The sequence below is a fragment of the Eptatretus burgeri genome, chromosome 4 (assembly GCF_056783735.1).
Source record: "Eptatretus burgeri isolate ZD-2024b chromosome 4, Ebu_testis_v1, whole genome shotgun sequence".
Lineage (NCBI taxonomy): Eukaryota > Metazoa > Chordata > Myxini > Myxiniformes > Myxinidae > Eptatretus > Eptatretus burgeri.
Genome location: NC_140964.1, coordinates 136406197 through 136422727, shown reverse-complemented (window position 1 = coordinate 136422727; position 16531 = coordinate 136406197). Strand labels below are relative to the sequence as shown.

General features: G+C 48.6%; 1 protein-coding gene across 1 annotated transcript in view; it reads left to right on the top strand.

The window, feature by feature from the left end:
- The window catches only part of OBSCN (obscurin, cytoskeletal calmodulin and titin-interacting RhoGEF), a 498370-nt gene that overhangs the window by 20917 nt on the left and 460922 nt on the right, over positions 1–16531 (top strand). Inside the window, exon 2 of the mRNA XM_085876584.1 lies at positions 14169–14893. Coding sequence (XP_085732710.1) covers positions 14180–14893 — 714 coding nt within the window. The 5' untranslated portion in view covers positions 14169–14179. The remainder of the gene's footprint in view (positions 1–14168; positions 14894–16531) is intronic.

The following is a 16531-nucleotide window of genomic DNA, read 5'->3' as shown; positions in this document are numbered from 1 at the left end:
AAATTTGTGTGTGTAAAGCCTTGAGTGTGTTAACTCTGCATGCAGCTGTGGCATTGATGGTGTGTGTGTGTGTGTGTGTGTGTGTGTGTGTGTGTGTGTGTGTGTGTGTGTGTGTGTGTGTGTGTGTGTGTGTGTGTGTGTGTGTGTGTGTGTGTGTGTGTGTGTGTTGTTGGTTGGTTGTGATCTCCATATGTGGGTTTCAGAAAGTGGAACGGAGTTCTCCCAGGTCTTGAAGAATATTTGTATGTGTGTGTCGTTGATTGGTATCTCCATAATTATGTGGGTTTCAGTAATTATTTTATTCTCCATAATTATTTCAGTAAGGGGTCACGATTCGTGGACCAGTTTGGAAAGTTTTCTTGTTCTCAAAGTTGTGTTCCGAGGGCTCTTTTGAGGATCATCACTGAGCCCCGGACAGCGTCCAACTGCAGTTTGATTGTAGTAATATTCCCAGGTATGGTTTCTAAGATCTGTAAAGTTTTTAAAGATCTAACCACTCGGTTTCTTCATCATTCCCGTTGCTTCAATGATTACTGCTACAATTTTGGTTCTCTTCAACTTCCAGGACCTTTTCACTTCATTTTTGAGATCTTGGTATTTTGTCATTTTCTTGATTTTGACATTGTTTTGGCCAAACTCGCTGGATACTGAAACCTCAATTAGTAATGCCTTATTTTCTTTCTTGTACCTCAGTACTACATCCGGTCGCAATGCCTTGTTTTCTGTGTTCACACACGAAGGGAGCATTCGTTCATACGTGAGCATTAATTCCTTGTTTTCAGTGATTGCTTTTGGTTCATGTTTCCATGAGTTTTCTGGAACGATGATATTGAGACATTTACAGATGTGCTGGTGGATTACTCCACGTAACTTGTTGTGCCTTTACGTGTATAGCTGTTCTGACATGAGTGTTTTTTACATCCTGATAGTAGGTGGCTCGTACTTTCTGTTTCTACCTTGCAGAATCTCCATCTGTCCGATTGACTCCAGTCCCGCCATTTTCTTCAATCCAATCCATTGGGACCATACTCTGTACAGAGCAATGGTGCTGCCAAAGCAGTCTCCTGCGTTATTGGGCACAATCCTGGATGGGTCGCCACTCTGACAGAGAATACTCGGATAGCTCAATCATCCCAGCAAGCTGGTACTCATTTTGCCGACCTCAGAATGATGACAGGCTGAGTCAAAACATCCATCCGTCCTTTGGGACCAAACTCTGTGCAGAGCGTTTGTGCTGCCGAAGCAGTCTCCTTGGTGGTTGGGCACAATCCTGGACAGGTTGCCATTCCGACACAGGATACCAACAAGCTGGCACTCATTTTGCTGACCTCAGAAGGATGACAGGCTGAGTCAAACCATCCATCCGTCCTTTGGGACCACACTCTGTGCAGAGCGTTTGTGCTTCGGAAGCAGTCTGCTTGGTGATTGGGCACAATCCTGGACAGGTTGCCATTCCGACACAGGATACCAGCAAGCTGGCACTCATTTTGCTGACCTTGGAAGGATAACAGGCAGAGAGTCAACCCCACCTGGTATTAATTCAACAGCACAGTGGGATTTGAACTCAGGACCTGAAGATCCCAAGCCCAACACGCAAACCATTAAGCCAACACCAGGCATGCACACGAGGTCCATCTAAAAAGTAACAGGACTGAGCCTGCTGTGTGCTCCACTTACACAACTTGAACGAACGGGTGGTGTCACAGTCTTTCACAACATTCCAGCAATATATATATATATATATATATATATATATATATATATATATATATATATATATATATATATATATATATATATATATATATATATATATATATATATGGTTGACTGCGCTCATTGGGTGATTTTTTTTTTTTTACAGGTCGTGCTTTACACGTTGTCTCGTCTGAGTCATGAGCAGAGAGCCAATCTGAAGTTTCTGGCCAAGCTTGGTAAAACACCTTCTGAATCCTTTGCCTTGCTTCCAAAAACAGTGGAGAAACAATACATACGTGCATTTTCAGTGGAGAAACCTATATACACGTGCATTTGAATCGCACAAGAGGCTCAAAGAGGGACGGGAGGAGGTTGAAGATGATCTACGGTCTGGAAGAGCTTCAACGAGCAGAACGGTGGACAACATCGAGCATGTGAAGCAGATGGTGCACGCAGATCGTCGACTCAAGGTGCAGATGATTGCTGAGGAACTTTTCATCAACAAGGACACTGTCTGGAGCATCATCACTGAAAATCTCGAAATGCGCAAGGTGTGCGCAAAGATGGTTCCCAAGCTGTTGTCCGAGGACCATAAACAGTAAAGAGTTACTGTCTGTCAAGACATTATCGATCGCCTCGAGGACGATCCAGACCTACTCGAGAGAGTCATAACTGGCGATGAATCGTGGATATTCGAACACGATCCTGAGACTGAATGGCAGAGTCATCAGTGGAGAAGTCAGTCATCACCAAGACCAAAGAAAGCAAGGATGTCGAAGTCGAAAGTCAAGGTGATGCTCATCACATTTTTTGACATCAAGGGAATCGTCCACTTCGAGTTTCTACCACAGGGCCAAACAGTGAATCAATCTGTGCACAAGCAGATCCTCCGGCGCCTCATGAGATCAGTCCGGGACAAGAGGAGGGATCTGTGGGAGAACAACACCTGGTGCTTCACCATGACAACGCCCCTGCTCACAGTGCCCTGAGTATCCGACAGTTTCTGGCGGAGAGGAACGTGCCAACTCTGGAGTGACCCCCGTATTTGCCAGACTTGGCCCCTTATGATTTGTTCCTATTCCCCAAGCTCAAGGGGGTGATCAAGGGGACGCGATTTCCTGATGTGGAGGCCATCAAAAGGGCCGTGATGATAGAGTTCCAGAAGATTCCAGAAGAAGCCTCCCGGGGGTGCATCGAAGCGTGGCAGAAGAGGATGGACAAGTGTGTGAGACTGGAGGGAAACTATTTTGAAGGGGACGAGCTGTGATTTCAATATATATTTTTGGAATAAAATTTCTCTGGTCAGTCCCGTTACTTTTAAGACGTACCTCGTATACATATGTATATATATATATATATATATATATATATATATATATATATATATATATATATATATATATATATATATATATATATATATGTATTTTCTATTTTATTTTAATAATATAATGTTGTATGTTTTTATATATATATATATATATATATATATATATATATATATATATATATATATATATATATATATATATATAAATATAAATAAATTTACTTTGTTTTTTTTTTTGCTATAACATTGGGGCAGTTGGGATGATGCATTATTTGAGAAGGTGGCACTTCAAACCAAAAATCAAAAACAGGAGATCGATTCCACTAATTTGAGCAAAAATGCGAGCAGACCTGGTCTCGGGTAACATTTTGGCAGCTTCACCAGGCACAACAGACCGATTTTGTCTGTTGTGCCTGATGAAGCCGGCTGCTCTCATCTTCATCTTTGAATATATATATTGTTGCGGATTTCGCGCCCGCCGGCGTGCGACGGCCACGTAACTCGAATCGCGGCACGTCGCCCACCGGACGGACAATCCAGTCGTGACCCTCTCGGACTAACGCCGGGAACCAGTCACGGGTGGACCTTTCGGTCTCACCGCGATCGAGCCAATCAGCCCCCGCGTGGGATAGGGTTGCTCGCCAAATTCGACCTACCTAAGTACCCACGCGGAGGGTAGACCGGGCGATCGCACCTCGCCGCAGGTCGACTTCGGACACGGGCCACTTAAGCGACCCGTTCCGTACTATCAGAATAACCGAGCGGTGTTATCGTCGACCTCGACGGTTCGATTAATTATCGGGCGTATTCAGCCCACTACCAACCCTTTACGTGAAGCAAGATGAGGATTCAATGGGAGAAATGACGAAGCGAAGTGGGAAACAGTTCAACACAAAGCACATTTATTCGCGGCACACGGGAAGCACACATATACAATTCCACCAAAAGCACACAGAAAAAACACAATTCCATTTACACAAAAAGCAAATATAAAAGCGAAAACACAATGCAGAGCTAATACCGACTACCGAGCACACGGCAACACTTATACAATTCTACTTCACAGACGGCGCCGACAACACATACCCAAAACCAAGGAAAGAATACCCTCAAGGATGAGGCGGGCCTGAGGCCGAGACCGGGTCGCGCCTACCCGTCTGATGATGAGACGCGGAGCGGCGATGGCGCCCCAACCCCCGCGGGCCTCGCGGAGGGTGTCTGGTAGGGGGTGGGAAAGGGGCCCCCTTGGTCGCACTATCTCAGCGCGGGGGGAAACAGGAGGGGGTTGCTGATGCTCGGGGTATAGAGGATCTTTATTATGTGCGACGAGCGTCTCCACCTCGGCCAGGTCGCGCTGTCGGCCTCCCTCGGGTGCAGCTTCCTGCACGACGCGAGCACCCCCTCGTCTGGTGTCGCCGCCTTTCCACAGCTCGTCCCTCCGTTCCGACTCCAACGCACACGACGAGCAGCTCCACCGCCCGCGAAGTCTTGACCCTCTGCTTCCGACTCTCCTACTCTCCGCCTCTGGACTCTCCGACTCTCCACTTCTCCGCCTCTGGACTCTCCGACTCTTGACTCTGGACTCTCCGACTCTCCACTCTTCTTTGGACTCTTCTTTGGACTCTCCTCTTCTCGACTCTCCTACTCTCCGCCTCTGGACTCTCCGACTCTCGACCTCCTGACTGACGAACACGGTCCTTTTATCCCCCCGTAGCTTCGCCTTTGACCCCCTCCCTTTGACCTTTCACCTCGCTCCCCATTGGCCCGAGAAAAAGTGGGCGTGAAGGCTTTTTGATCCACAAATTTGCATATATCGATCGTCCTGGAGGCGGGCCCAAGTCGGCCTTCGCTCACCGATTGGACGGCAAAAAGTGGGCGTGTGTCGTTTTTGATCCGTTTTTGAAGCACAAAATCCGTGATTTTGTACACGCTGTTCGGCGCGCGCCCTGCACGAGTCCAACACCGGTACCCACAGCGGGGCAAGAACGGTGGCAATGCTACGGTTGCGAGGTGTGACGTGAAGGTCGTGGCGGTTGTGGTGAAGCGGCGTTGTGGTTGGTGGTTGATGTTGTGATTGTGGTGGTAATCATGGCGGTTGGTCCAAATTAAAGATAGTAAAAGAAAAACGGCTATCCTGAAGAGTCGCAGCACGCATAAATGACATGTATTCCCACTAGACAACGGGTTTGGGCCTAACTACACATGTACTTACCGAAATACCTCACCTAAGGGACCTGAATGGTGGTTTGCGAATTTGGTAACCACAACACTACCCTCCCTTACAGACTCGTCCCGAGTCGTCAAATTTTCGTGTGCCATCATGTGTAGTTTTCCCTAGTACATTTTACCTACGGATCCCTGAGTGCGACATTCATGGTATTCGTGTCCCCAAAATAAATAACCTGAGGGCTGCGTAACTATCTAAACAAACTCACTCACACGGACGACTTAAATAAAATTGCCGGCGCTAGACAGACATGCCGGGGGGCGCACTCATATTTACAGTACATCTTAACCTTAACTTACAAATTTTACACGAAACCATGGCCCAGGATCATTGAACTCTGCAAAAGAAAAGCAGTTAGCAGGGAGCCAGGCTGCCCGCATGCAGTCTCTGGCTCAAAACAATGCAGGTGACAGGGAACGTGGCTGGCTGCTCACACGCAGTCCAAGGCCTTCCCTTTTGAACTGAACGCAGTGAACCACAATGGTGCATGGGCTGCACAAACGCAGTCTCCGTGCCAGCTCAAGTGGCACACGCAATGAGCACAACGAATGGATGCATGAATGGATGGACGCAAACACGGTGCACGGGCCGCCACTGCAGGCCCGTGTTGTAGCTGCCAACAGGGCAGTTCTTGCAGCTTGCAAACTGTTGCTTTCTGATCCTGGCGCACATGGAAACGAACAGGGGGGGGGGGCAAAGCAAAAATTGAACGGGGGCTGGTGAACGTGGGCAGTGGGCATGGCATGGCAAAGGCAGCAGGCAAACACAGCCCGCAGAAGAAGGCCGCTGCAGGCAAACACAGCCGGCAGATGAACTGGCCGGCACAGGCCTTGAAGAAAACACGGCCAGCCGATGGCACAGGCCTTGCAGCAAAACAACAGCTGCCGATGAAGTTGGCCGGCCTCCGCCTTGAAGCAAAACACGGCCAGCCGATGAAGTTGGCCAGCTCTTGCCGTTCAGTGGAGGTTGGTGGAGGGAGTGCGGTGGTGCTGGCCACTTGGAGGGCGGGCTCGGACCTACCTACCTGTCTCCCTCCCAACCTATCGCCTTTGCCTGTCACTGTACATACCCACTCCCTTAATTTGTCAAACCCCAATTTAGCCCCAACTTATGTTTTTATTTTTATGTTTACTTCCCCTCTATAAATCGTCCCCTAACCCCCTTTATCGTCTTTGTTCGGCTAACCTATCCTGTTATCTAGCCTACTCCCAACCCCTACGTTCCCTTCCCGGAGGGGAACAAGGGAGAGCTAACGTCCTGTGTCGAGGCCCAACGAAGCCTCAGAATGGCCTCCCCAGAGTTCGGCGATCTAACCCAAAGTGGGTCCAGCGGCCCACAACGACAGCGAGGGGATGGATGGTGCGGAGGGGTACATCTCCTAATCTACCCTAACCATTTAACTGTTAAACTACCCCGGGGCTTTCAACAAGCGCCTCTCGCTTAAACTATTGGTTCTAACAACCCAGATTCCCGTCGCCTGTATTGGTGTCCTCACAATTTCGGGCCTCGCCCCCCAATTTTCTCTCCGTGCCCTCACACGGTCTCCTGGCTGGGACACGTGGCTCCCTTTGGCAGGCACGACCCTCTGCCGATTCTCCCGCTATGGCACCCCCGGGCACTACACTGCCTCCGAGCCTACCAGCTCCCTAACACCGGGGAGTGCCCCCCATGGCACCTCCCCTGAAACGCACACGTGGCAGGCCGGCCTCCCGGGCCCCTTTCCGAGGGTCACCCGTGCCCACAACACTGCCCACGCGGCTAATGGCGCCCCGGGCCCCCGCACCAAGCAGGCGCACCCGTGCCCACTACTCTATCCCGGCCCCCCATGGGCCCATGGCCTACCGCGGCCGACTAGCCTGGTGCCCGGGGTACCCACTCAGCGATACTCACCTTTCGCAGCCACGCTCCCAAGCCCGCCAACAGGGCTCCTGCACCCCTCCAAATGGGTCTCGAGCCTACTTTCCCACCAACAGCAAAACGACCTCCATTTTTCAATTTGACTAACCCAGCTAACTCACTTTACTCTGACCCCGGGGTCCCTTGGGCGGGAGTCACTCCTCCCCCCAATCACTCATCGCACCATGCATTCCCCATTCACTCCACTCACACAGACCCGCTGGCCTCACTCACTCAACAAGTACTCACCTCACAACTCACCAACTCTTCAACACACACACCACTGAACTCTGCCATCCTTCTAACTACCTCCCCTAACTAACTCGTGCTCCCACGTCGTCCCTTACACTATAGCACGTCCATTTAACACTACGTAGCTAAACTACGTCCCCTCTACACATTCACAGGTCTGTCACTGTCTCCAAATAAATCATTTCATTTCCCAACCTAAATCTGGCTACAATCCCTCTAACTAATCCATTCCACGGACTCCATGAGGACTTACCCCTGCCCCATGAAGTCGGTCTAGCTAAGCTAACCCTTCCCCCTAACTAGTTTCCATCCTGTGCCCAGGTCAAGGGGGTCTTCCACCCCTTGCCCAGGAATCCTGTGTACCCGAAAGTGAGGCTTGTTCTTTTTTTTTTTTTTTTTTCTTTACATGCGCAGCGCCAGCGCGGCAACTCAGAGCTCGCGCACTTTGCACCTGCCCGTGACGTCATGCAGCTGCACGTGTTCCTCGTCCCTCCTTGGATGGGACCATCCGGCAGAGATACCCCTCCTGCCGGATTCCAACCCCACGTGCAGCCATGACGTCACCGTGCGCATAAAAAAAAAACACAAGCCCCACGTCTCGAGGGGTTCCCCACGCGAACACATGTGCTTTGCCCGTTGGAGCTTAACACACACGATCGCGTGGAGAACCCGTCCGGTCCAAATCCATTTACCTGCCTAAACTTTGTCCGTCCGCGGGATCGGCAAATCCACCGCGTGCGTTTCCGGACCGGGACTTCACTCTCGCAAGCGAGCACGTGGTGGTCTCGTGCGTTGCACAGCACGGACCGCGTGCTCACTGCTGGGTGAACCCGGCACGGTCCCCGAAACAACTACAGCCGCTACTCGGCTTTCTCTCCTCTGTCGCCGTCTCCGTCTCCATTCCACACACGCATACCTGCGTGTTACGACGCACACAGTCCACTCCATCACATTCACACCGGGAGACGCGGCTGCGTGCTCCCGCATGCCAACCGACATCTCCCTCACATACCGCTCTCTCACACACACGGTCTCCCTTGCACACAACGACCTTGCACACGGCCGTTCACTCACGCATGCGGGGGCACTCACCCGCGGTGCCTCATCCACACTCCGTGCCTCATCCACACACGCGGGGGCACTAACCCGCGGTGCCTCACTCACACTGGCCGTTTCATCCACACACGCGGGGGCACTAACCCGCGGTGCCTCACTCACACTGGCCGTTTCATCCACACACGCGGGGGCACTAACCCGCGGTGCCTCATCCACACACGGCGTGCTGGGAAGCACGCACTCCGGCACCATCGCCACCACACCACTCACACACGGGGTCGCTTCCACACACGGGGACGCACTCACACCTTGCACCACACACACAGGGACAACCACACTGGGGATTTGTGTCCCCACAAGGGTCTCCGGGGCCTCTATACCCCCCAAGCTCTCCGTGCACCCGTTCACAGCACCCGTCCCCTCAACCTCGCGAAGCACGACCGAACTCACCTGGTCGTGACTCACCTCAAGGGGGCATACTCCCTCCCCTCGTTCCTGGAGGAGTCCATCCAGGTGTTCGCACTGGGTCTCTACCCAGTCCGCCAGCTCACCCCCATTATCCTCCACTACCTCCGTGTGTGTGTGTGCGTCACTTACCCCGTCTTCCTCGTGTAGTCTTTCCTCTATTTTTTCTATCTCCCGTGTCTCTGCCAACTCTTCACCCTTTACCTCCCTTGTCTCAACTATTATTTCCTTTGTCACGGCCTTCATGCCCGCCTGCAGGCATCGGCCCATGTTCTGCGTCTCACCCCGCAGCTTTTTCGTTTCTTCCTTCATTTGCTTGCTCATGCTTTTTATTTCGTTTATAAATTCAGTTTTCATTTGTGCCAGCATGGTGAATAGCTGGGCCATGTCGGGTGCGCTTGAGTGAGCCGTTTCGGCAGGGGTTGGGGAAGGGTCTTGGTGGAGAGGGGGGGGGTGTCATACACCGCGGCCGCTGCCGCACCCACCTCGGGCCCTGGGTTCAGTTGGGCGAGTCCGTGTTCCTGCACAATCAACATTTCCTGCTCGGGGATTCCATCCTGGACCATGGATCCTACATTACTACACATATACATTTCTAATACCCCCGGCTCCCGCTCGCCTTGAGACGCCATCTTGCTTCTCGTGAAGGGTTAATTTAACTCGCTCGTAATTTGGAGGGAATCGGGGGTCGCTTCTCTCACCCCTGGACCGATTCCCGTGAATTTAGCCGGAGACAGGAGAGCCTGTTTTCCTGTTCTCCGATACCAGTGCCGTGAGGAGGGCGATGAATTTGTATCCCACTCCTGACACCAGTGTTGCGGATTTCGCGCCCGCCGGCATGCGACGGCCACGTAACTCGAATCGCGGCACGTCGCCCACCGGACGGACAATCCAGTCGTGACCCTCTCGGACTAACGCCGGGAACCAGTCACGGGTGGACCTTTCGGTCTCACCGCGATCGAGCCAATCAGCCCCCGCGTGGGATAGGGTTGCTCGCCAAATTCGACCTACCTAAGTACCCACGCGGAGGGTAGACCGGGCGATCGCACCTCGCCGCAGGTCGACTTCGGACACGGGCCACTTAAGCGACCCGTTCCGTACTATCAGAATAACCGAGCGGTGTTATCGTCGACCTCGACGGTTCGATTAATTATCGGGCGTATTCAGCCCACTACCAACCCTTTACGTGAAGCAAGATGAGGATTCAATGGGAGAAATGACGAAGCGAAGTGGGAAACAGTTCAACACAAAGCACATTTATTCGCGGCACACGGGAAGCACACATATACAATTCCACCAAAAGCACACAGAAAAAACACAATTCCATTTACACAAAAAGCAAATATAAAAGCGAAAACACAATGCAGAGCTAATACCGACTACCGAGCACACGGCAACACTTATAAAATTCTACTTCACAGACGGCGCCGACAACACATACCCAAAACCAAGGAAAGAATACCCTCAAGGATGAGGCGGGCCTGAGGCCGAGACCGGGTCGCGCCTACCCGTCTGATGATGAGACGCGGAGCGGCGATGGCGCCCCAACCCCGCGGGCCTCGCGGAGGGTGTCTGGTAGGGGGTGGGAAAGGGGCCCCCTTGGTCGCACTATCTCAGCGCGGGGGGGAAACAGGAGGGGGTTGCTGATGCTCGGGGTATAGAGGATCTTTATTATGTGCGACGAGCGTCTCCACCTCGGCCAGGTCGCGCTGTCGGCCTCCCTCGGGTGCAGCTTCCTGCACGACGCGAGCACCCCCTCGTCTGGTGTCGCCGCCTTTCCACAGCTCGTCCCCTCCGTTCCGACTCCAACGCACACGACGAGCAGCTCCACCGCCCGCGAAGTCTTGACCCTCTGCTTCCGACTCTCCTACTCTCCGCCTCTGGACTCTCCGACTCTCCACTTCTCCGCCTCTGGACTCTCCGACTCTTGACTCTGGACTCTCCGACTCTCCACTCTTCTTTGGACTCTTCTTTGGACTCTCCTCTTCTCGACTCTCCTACTCTCCGCCTCTGGACTCTCCGACTCTCGACCTCCTGACTGACGAACACGGTCCTTTTATCCCCCCGTAGCTTCGCCTTTGACCCCCTCCCTTTGACCTTTCACCTCGCTCCCCATTGGCCCGAGAAAAAGTGGGCGTGAAGGCTTTTTGATCCACAAATTTGCATATATCGATCGTCCTGGAGGCGGGGCCAAATCGCCCCTCGCTCACCGATTGGACGGCAAAAAGTGGGCGTGTGTCGTTTTTGATCCGTTTTTGAAGCACAAAATCCGTGATTTTGTACACGCTATTCGGCGCGCGCCCTGCACGAGTCCAACACCGGTACCCACAGCGGGGCAAGAACGGTGGCAATGCTACAGTTGCGAGGTGTGACGTGAAGGTCGTGGCGGTTGTGGTGAAGCGGCGTTGTGGTTGGTGGTTGATGTTGTGATTGTGGTGGTAATCATGGCGGTTGGTCCAAATTAAAGATAGTAAAAGAAAAACGGCTATCCTGAAGAGTCGCAGCACGCATAAATGACATGTATTCCCACTAGACAACGGGTTTGGGCCTAACTACACATGTACTTACCGAAATACCTCACCTAAGGGACCTGAATGGTGGTTTGCGAATTTGGTAACCACAACAATATATATATATATATATATATATATATATATATATATATATATATATATATATATATATATATATATATATATATGTATATATATGTGTATATATATATATATATATATATATATATATATGTGTGTGTATATATATATATATATATATATATATATATATATATATATATATATATATATATGTATGTATATATTTATATGTACTAAATATATATTTCTATATATATATTCAGATTTTTGTAACTGCATGAAATGAAACAAGCTTTGACAGATATAGTAATGATATAATTGTCTTCCTGAAGAGGCCCCTCAAAATTCGTTTTGATGATTATGGTAGTTAAACAGTTCAAAAACTCCATTTGCAAAATGGGAGGAATTATTGCACAAAAAAGAAATAAAAATGTTTCCCATTTTTTTCGAGGACCACTAAGATGAGTTCGGCTCATAGAATCACGCTCCATTTGGGGAGAAAACAGTTGAGTTCATACCTGACGAATTTGCACTTTCCATGTGCCATAGTTTCTTCACAAAACCATGGCTTTCTGATGAAGTACAAAGTATTTCTTTGCTTTTTTTATACATGGTTGCCGTTTTGAAATTTTCATCGACCGATACCCGCTGCCCAGCCGGACCAACTGCCAACAAAGTATCGCCTGGTCAGTTACGGTTAAACCCAAAATCATGATCATCGTTTTAGTCTGGAGGTGAGAACTGACAGTGTACTTGGGTCTTTTCTGGGTTGGTGCGGGATTGAGCACCGGGATTGCGGATACCGGGATTTCCGGTTGGGTGCGGGATTATGTGCACGTGCACGTAAAAATCTGGCAACCCAACTTGAATTGAACAACAATGGCCGCTTGATCCTTGAAATTTGAACCGGCAGAAATAGCCTTCGAGCCTTCAGTGCTTCAGTGAGCCTTGAGTCTACCGCTCCGTAAAAGTACTTTTTCAACCGTCTCACAAGTCAGAGTTCGATCGTGATGGCAGATGCCAATAATAACAAGGAATATGAAGACTCCTCAAGTCACTCCTCTGATGAAAATTCTGTTGCAATCATCCCCCAAGTCCAAGCCCGAGCCTTGGTCCGAACAGTGATATTGAACATCCTCTTAAATCAATGGATAAAAATGATATATCATACATTGTTTAAAATACATTCATGCTATCTGTCTTTTTACCATATGTTGCCAGTGACGCCTGTCGAAGACGGGCACCTTTACGAGTATATGTGTGTGTGTATATATATATATATGTATGTATGTATATGTTTGTATATGTTTATATATAGATGTATATATGTATGTATGTTTTATGTATGTATGTATGTTTATATATAGATGTATATGTGTATATATGTATTTTATAACTGTGTTTCCTGCCACAGCTATCGCTCCACTTGGGACTTGTTGAATCCTGTCGTGCATCGTCTTTGGTATTTCAGTCTTGTTGTTCTGCTGGTCCTTTCTTCTGTGGTGTGTATGATGCCTTTAAGGAAATGCATAGATAAGCAAGGACTGTTCATACCGACTCGGGGACACGTATGGCTGTACCTTAAGTTCCTGTATTGCTTCCCTGTATTCCGAACCTTTTTGCCTGTGAATACATCATTATAAAATCGCGAGGTTTCAGAGTGATTCGTGTGCTCTCATCACAAGTTACATTTGCTCATAATGTCCATTACCGGACCGATTGGTTTGTGGTAATTAGTACCCAGTACAAAAAACGTACCTGCACATCTCCGCTCGGATTGCTAATTGTGGTTATTGGGCGCATGGTACCTGTCAGTGTATCACCCGACCGGCTCGAGAATTCCACCTGAGTGCAGTAATGAGACTAACAGGCCAGGAAACCTTCTCAGAATCGGTGGGTGCACATCAAGTGCACCTTTAGCTTGCCTTACCCTGAAAATGCACTTGCAAGCTGAGTGTGTGATGAAACAAATCTGTTCTATATCTTTTTAAAGAACATGAAACTCGATCTCAGCTCAAGGTGGGATTATCATCGAATGCAACTCATGAAGGGTACTCTCACACTCACACTCAGCCCCACTCGACCTTGTTCCTTTTCACATGGAAATTCACTTTGGTGTTTGTGAGCGAATGCATGAAAGCAAAATTGACATTGAATGTTCACAATGTTTAATTATCTTAATAATCATAACTGCAAGATTAGTATAATAATGAATTTTTATGCAAGATTAGTTTTAATAACATGTTGATGTTAAATTCGATCTAACTCATGGAAGGAATGCAATTAATATTGTGAATTAAGCCCATTTTTGGATCAAGTTATTGTTTGTGTTGTGACAGCACAATCAAGCTCAATTTCCCAAAAAACCAATGTCTTTCCAGGTACAGGTATCCACCAAAAACTCACTTATGTATTGCCTCTGAGAATCTTGACTGTGTTGTTGTTGTTGTTTCATTATTTTGTGAAATTCTTGACTGTGTTACGATGCAATCCAATTTCCGATGAAGAAATGTGTTTTTCATGACCAATTGTAATGTTAAGCAACTGTTTGCTCCAAAAGGAAATGCTCATCAGTGGTAATAACATGATTTTTAAAATGATCAGTATCACCGCACACTATAATTATTGTGCCGTCCCACACCCGTAGCACAAAGAACAATGAGTGATACACATTCAGTCGGTGCTCCTCGTTTCTTGTCACGACCCAAAGCTTACACCATCGCTCTTGGTAAGGACGCTACTTTAAGCTGTCGCATTGCTGGAAGCCCTGCACCCTCGGTCTCCTGGGAGAAGGATCAAGATCAGCTTCGGTCAGGTGGTCGCTTCCGAATCTCAGATGATGGGGACACTTTTCGGCTGACTATTTGCGAGCTCCGTTCCAGCGATAGTGGCACGTACACCTGTCGAGCGTGGAACTCTCTTGGGGAGGCATATGCAGCAGTCACTCTCTGTGTTTCTGGCTCTGATGACAAAGTGAGCAGTAAACCTCCACCGGGGCACAGCCGACACGGCTGGAAAACCGATGAGACTATTACGTCTGCGGCACAGCACAGAGGCCGGGATGAGTGTCGATGGTTTGATTACTACAGTGGCAATACCTTTAGTCGGGATTTATTGTCGAAGCGCCGTTATTACACATCCCGCTCACCTGTGCGCACATTCTCTCCATCACCAGAAAGAATCAAAGTTCGCAAGTCCCAATCACCAATTTCATCTCCTGGCAGTCATTCCCCTACCAAGTTGTCTCCATCAGTATCCCCAAGCCGGAGGGCCGTCCCAGCTCGCCCTGTCTCTCTCTCCCCTGCTCGGCTATCACACTCGTCAGTGGGGGTGACAGATGCTCCAAGCAGTACAAGTGGCAAGACATTTTCGGTGAGTCCGCACACGTGATTTGAAACCTTCCTTGTCGTGATTTGCCTTGCTAGTAACTTGTTCACTTATTCGATTTTATTGGTGATTTCTAACACACTCTGATAAGAATTCCACAAATCATTATGGTAAACTGGATTCAAACTTTGGGTCACATTATCAGCAGACAAGTTCTCAGACTATGATGCCAATCTGTCTGCATATTCCTTTAAAATCTAATCCCTTCGAGTTGTTTTTTTTTTGGCCGTTGCAGCTGTTCAGAATACCTTTGTTCTGTGTTAACGCAGAGTGGAATGTGACATATGTGCGCAACAAAGCATACCATTTGGTGTTATAACCTTCTCTTGATCCTTCACCCCACAGTTCAGTCAAATGTCATCAAAGGTCACAATAAAAAAAAAATTCCAAGTACATGACTGCAGTTTTCTTGGACAGTCAACTTTTTGACGACAGACACAAAGTTATTAAGTATGTAAATATGTAACTACGCCTGGTCACATTTTCCATCTATCTTTCCATTGTTATCTAAGATTAGCAGAGTTGTCCAAGACAATCATATTATATATTCTCCATTTCCTTTAAAATCCTTCAACTTTCATTACAAGGTTGAGGAAGTCATGAATATTTGTAAACATTTACTGCATGTTTGAGGAATTTTGTTGGTGAAGCTCAGTTTTTTTGTTGTTGTTGTTGTTTGCCAGCAGAGTTCAGGCTCGTGCTTGAGCGAGAACACTGAAGGGATCACGATGCATCAGAACAAAAGGAACAGGGGGAGGGCGGGGTATCAATAGTGGGGTTGAAGGACAAAATAGAGGGAGACTTGGACAAATAATGGGTGTGGGAAGGAATGAGGGGTAAAGGAGGATGAATAGGGTGGACAGGATAGATATAGAGGCAAACTCTCCGGAAGGAAAAACTAGATATTTGAAAAGAGGTGGTGCTTGGGGAGGGTCAATGGGGGTAGAGGAGAGGATGGTTTTAGATGGGGGATAATTTGAGATGGTGGCAAACAAAGACCTGGAGGGAAGGATGAGATTGAAAAGAATGTGGAAGTTGGTTCCACAGGTGGGAACAAAAGAGGAATGAATGAGTGGAGGTGAGTGCAGTGATCCTGAATTTTGAATCATTGAGACTTTGAAATACAAGCCTGGTGTTGGATTATTGGAAAAGGTGGCTGGATTAACAGATTATCGTCCTGAGTTTGAGCCCCTGTCATGCCATTAAAATAACACCAGGTGAGTTGACTCAGCTTGTCATCGATGCAACATCGGCAAAATGAGTACCAGCTCACTGGGAAGAACGAGCCATTCAGTATACTACATCGGAGTGGCGACTTGTCCAGGACTATGTCCACGAGCCAAGGAAAAACTGTCTCGGCAACTTGGCAAAAACTGCCTTTCGAGAGTAGGAAATGCATGAACAATCTCCCTGGAAAAGTAGTGACAATGGGAAAAGTGGATAGTTTTAAAATTGAGGTCGATAGTTACCGAGTCGGAGTGGGGTTTGGGATGGGGGAGGGTATCTTACATATTGGCATGCTTACGCAGACTTGATGGGCCTAATGGTGGCCTCTTGCATTGAAGTTCCTTGTAAATCATTGCAAGATGTTGCATGTGCATGTATGTACACAGTAAACCCTCA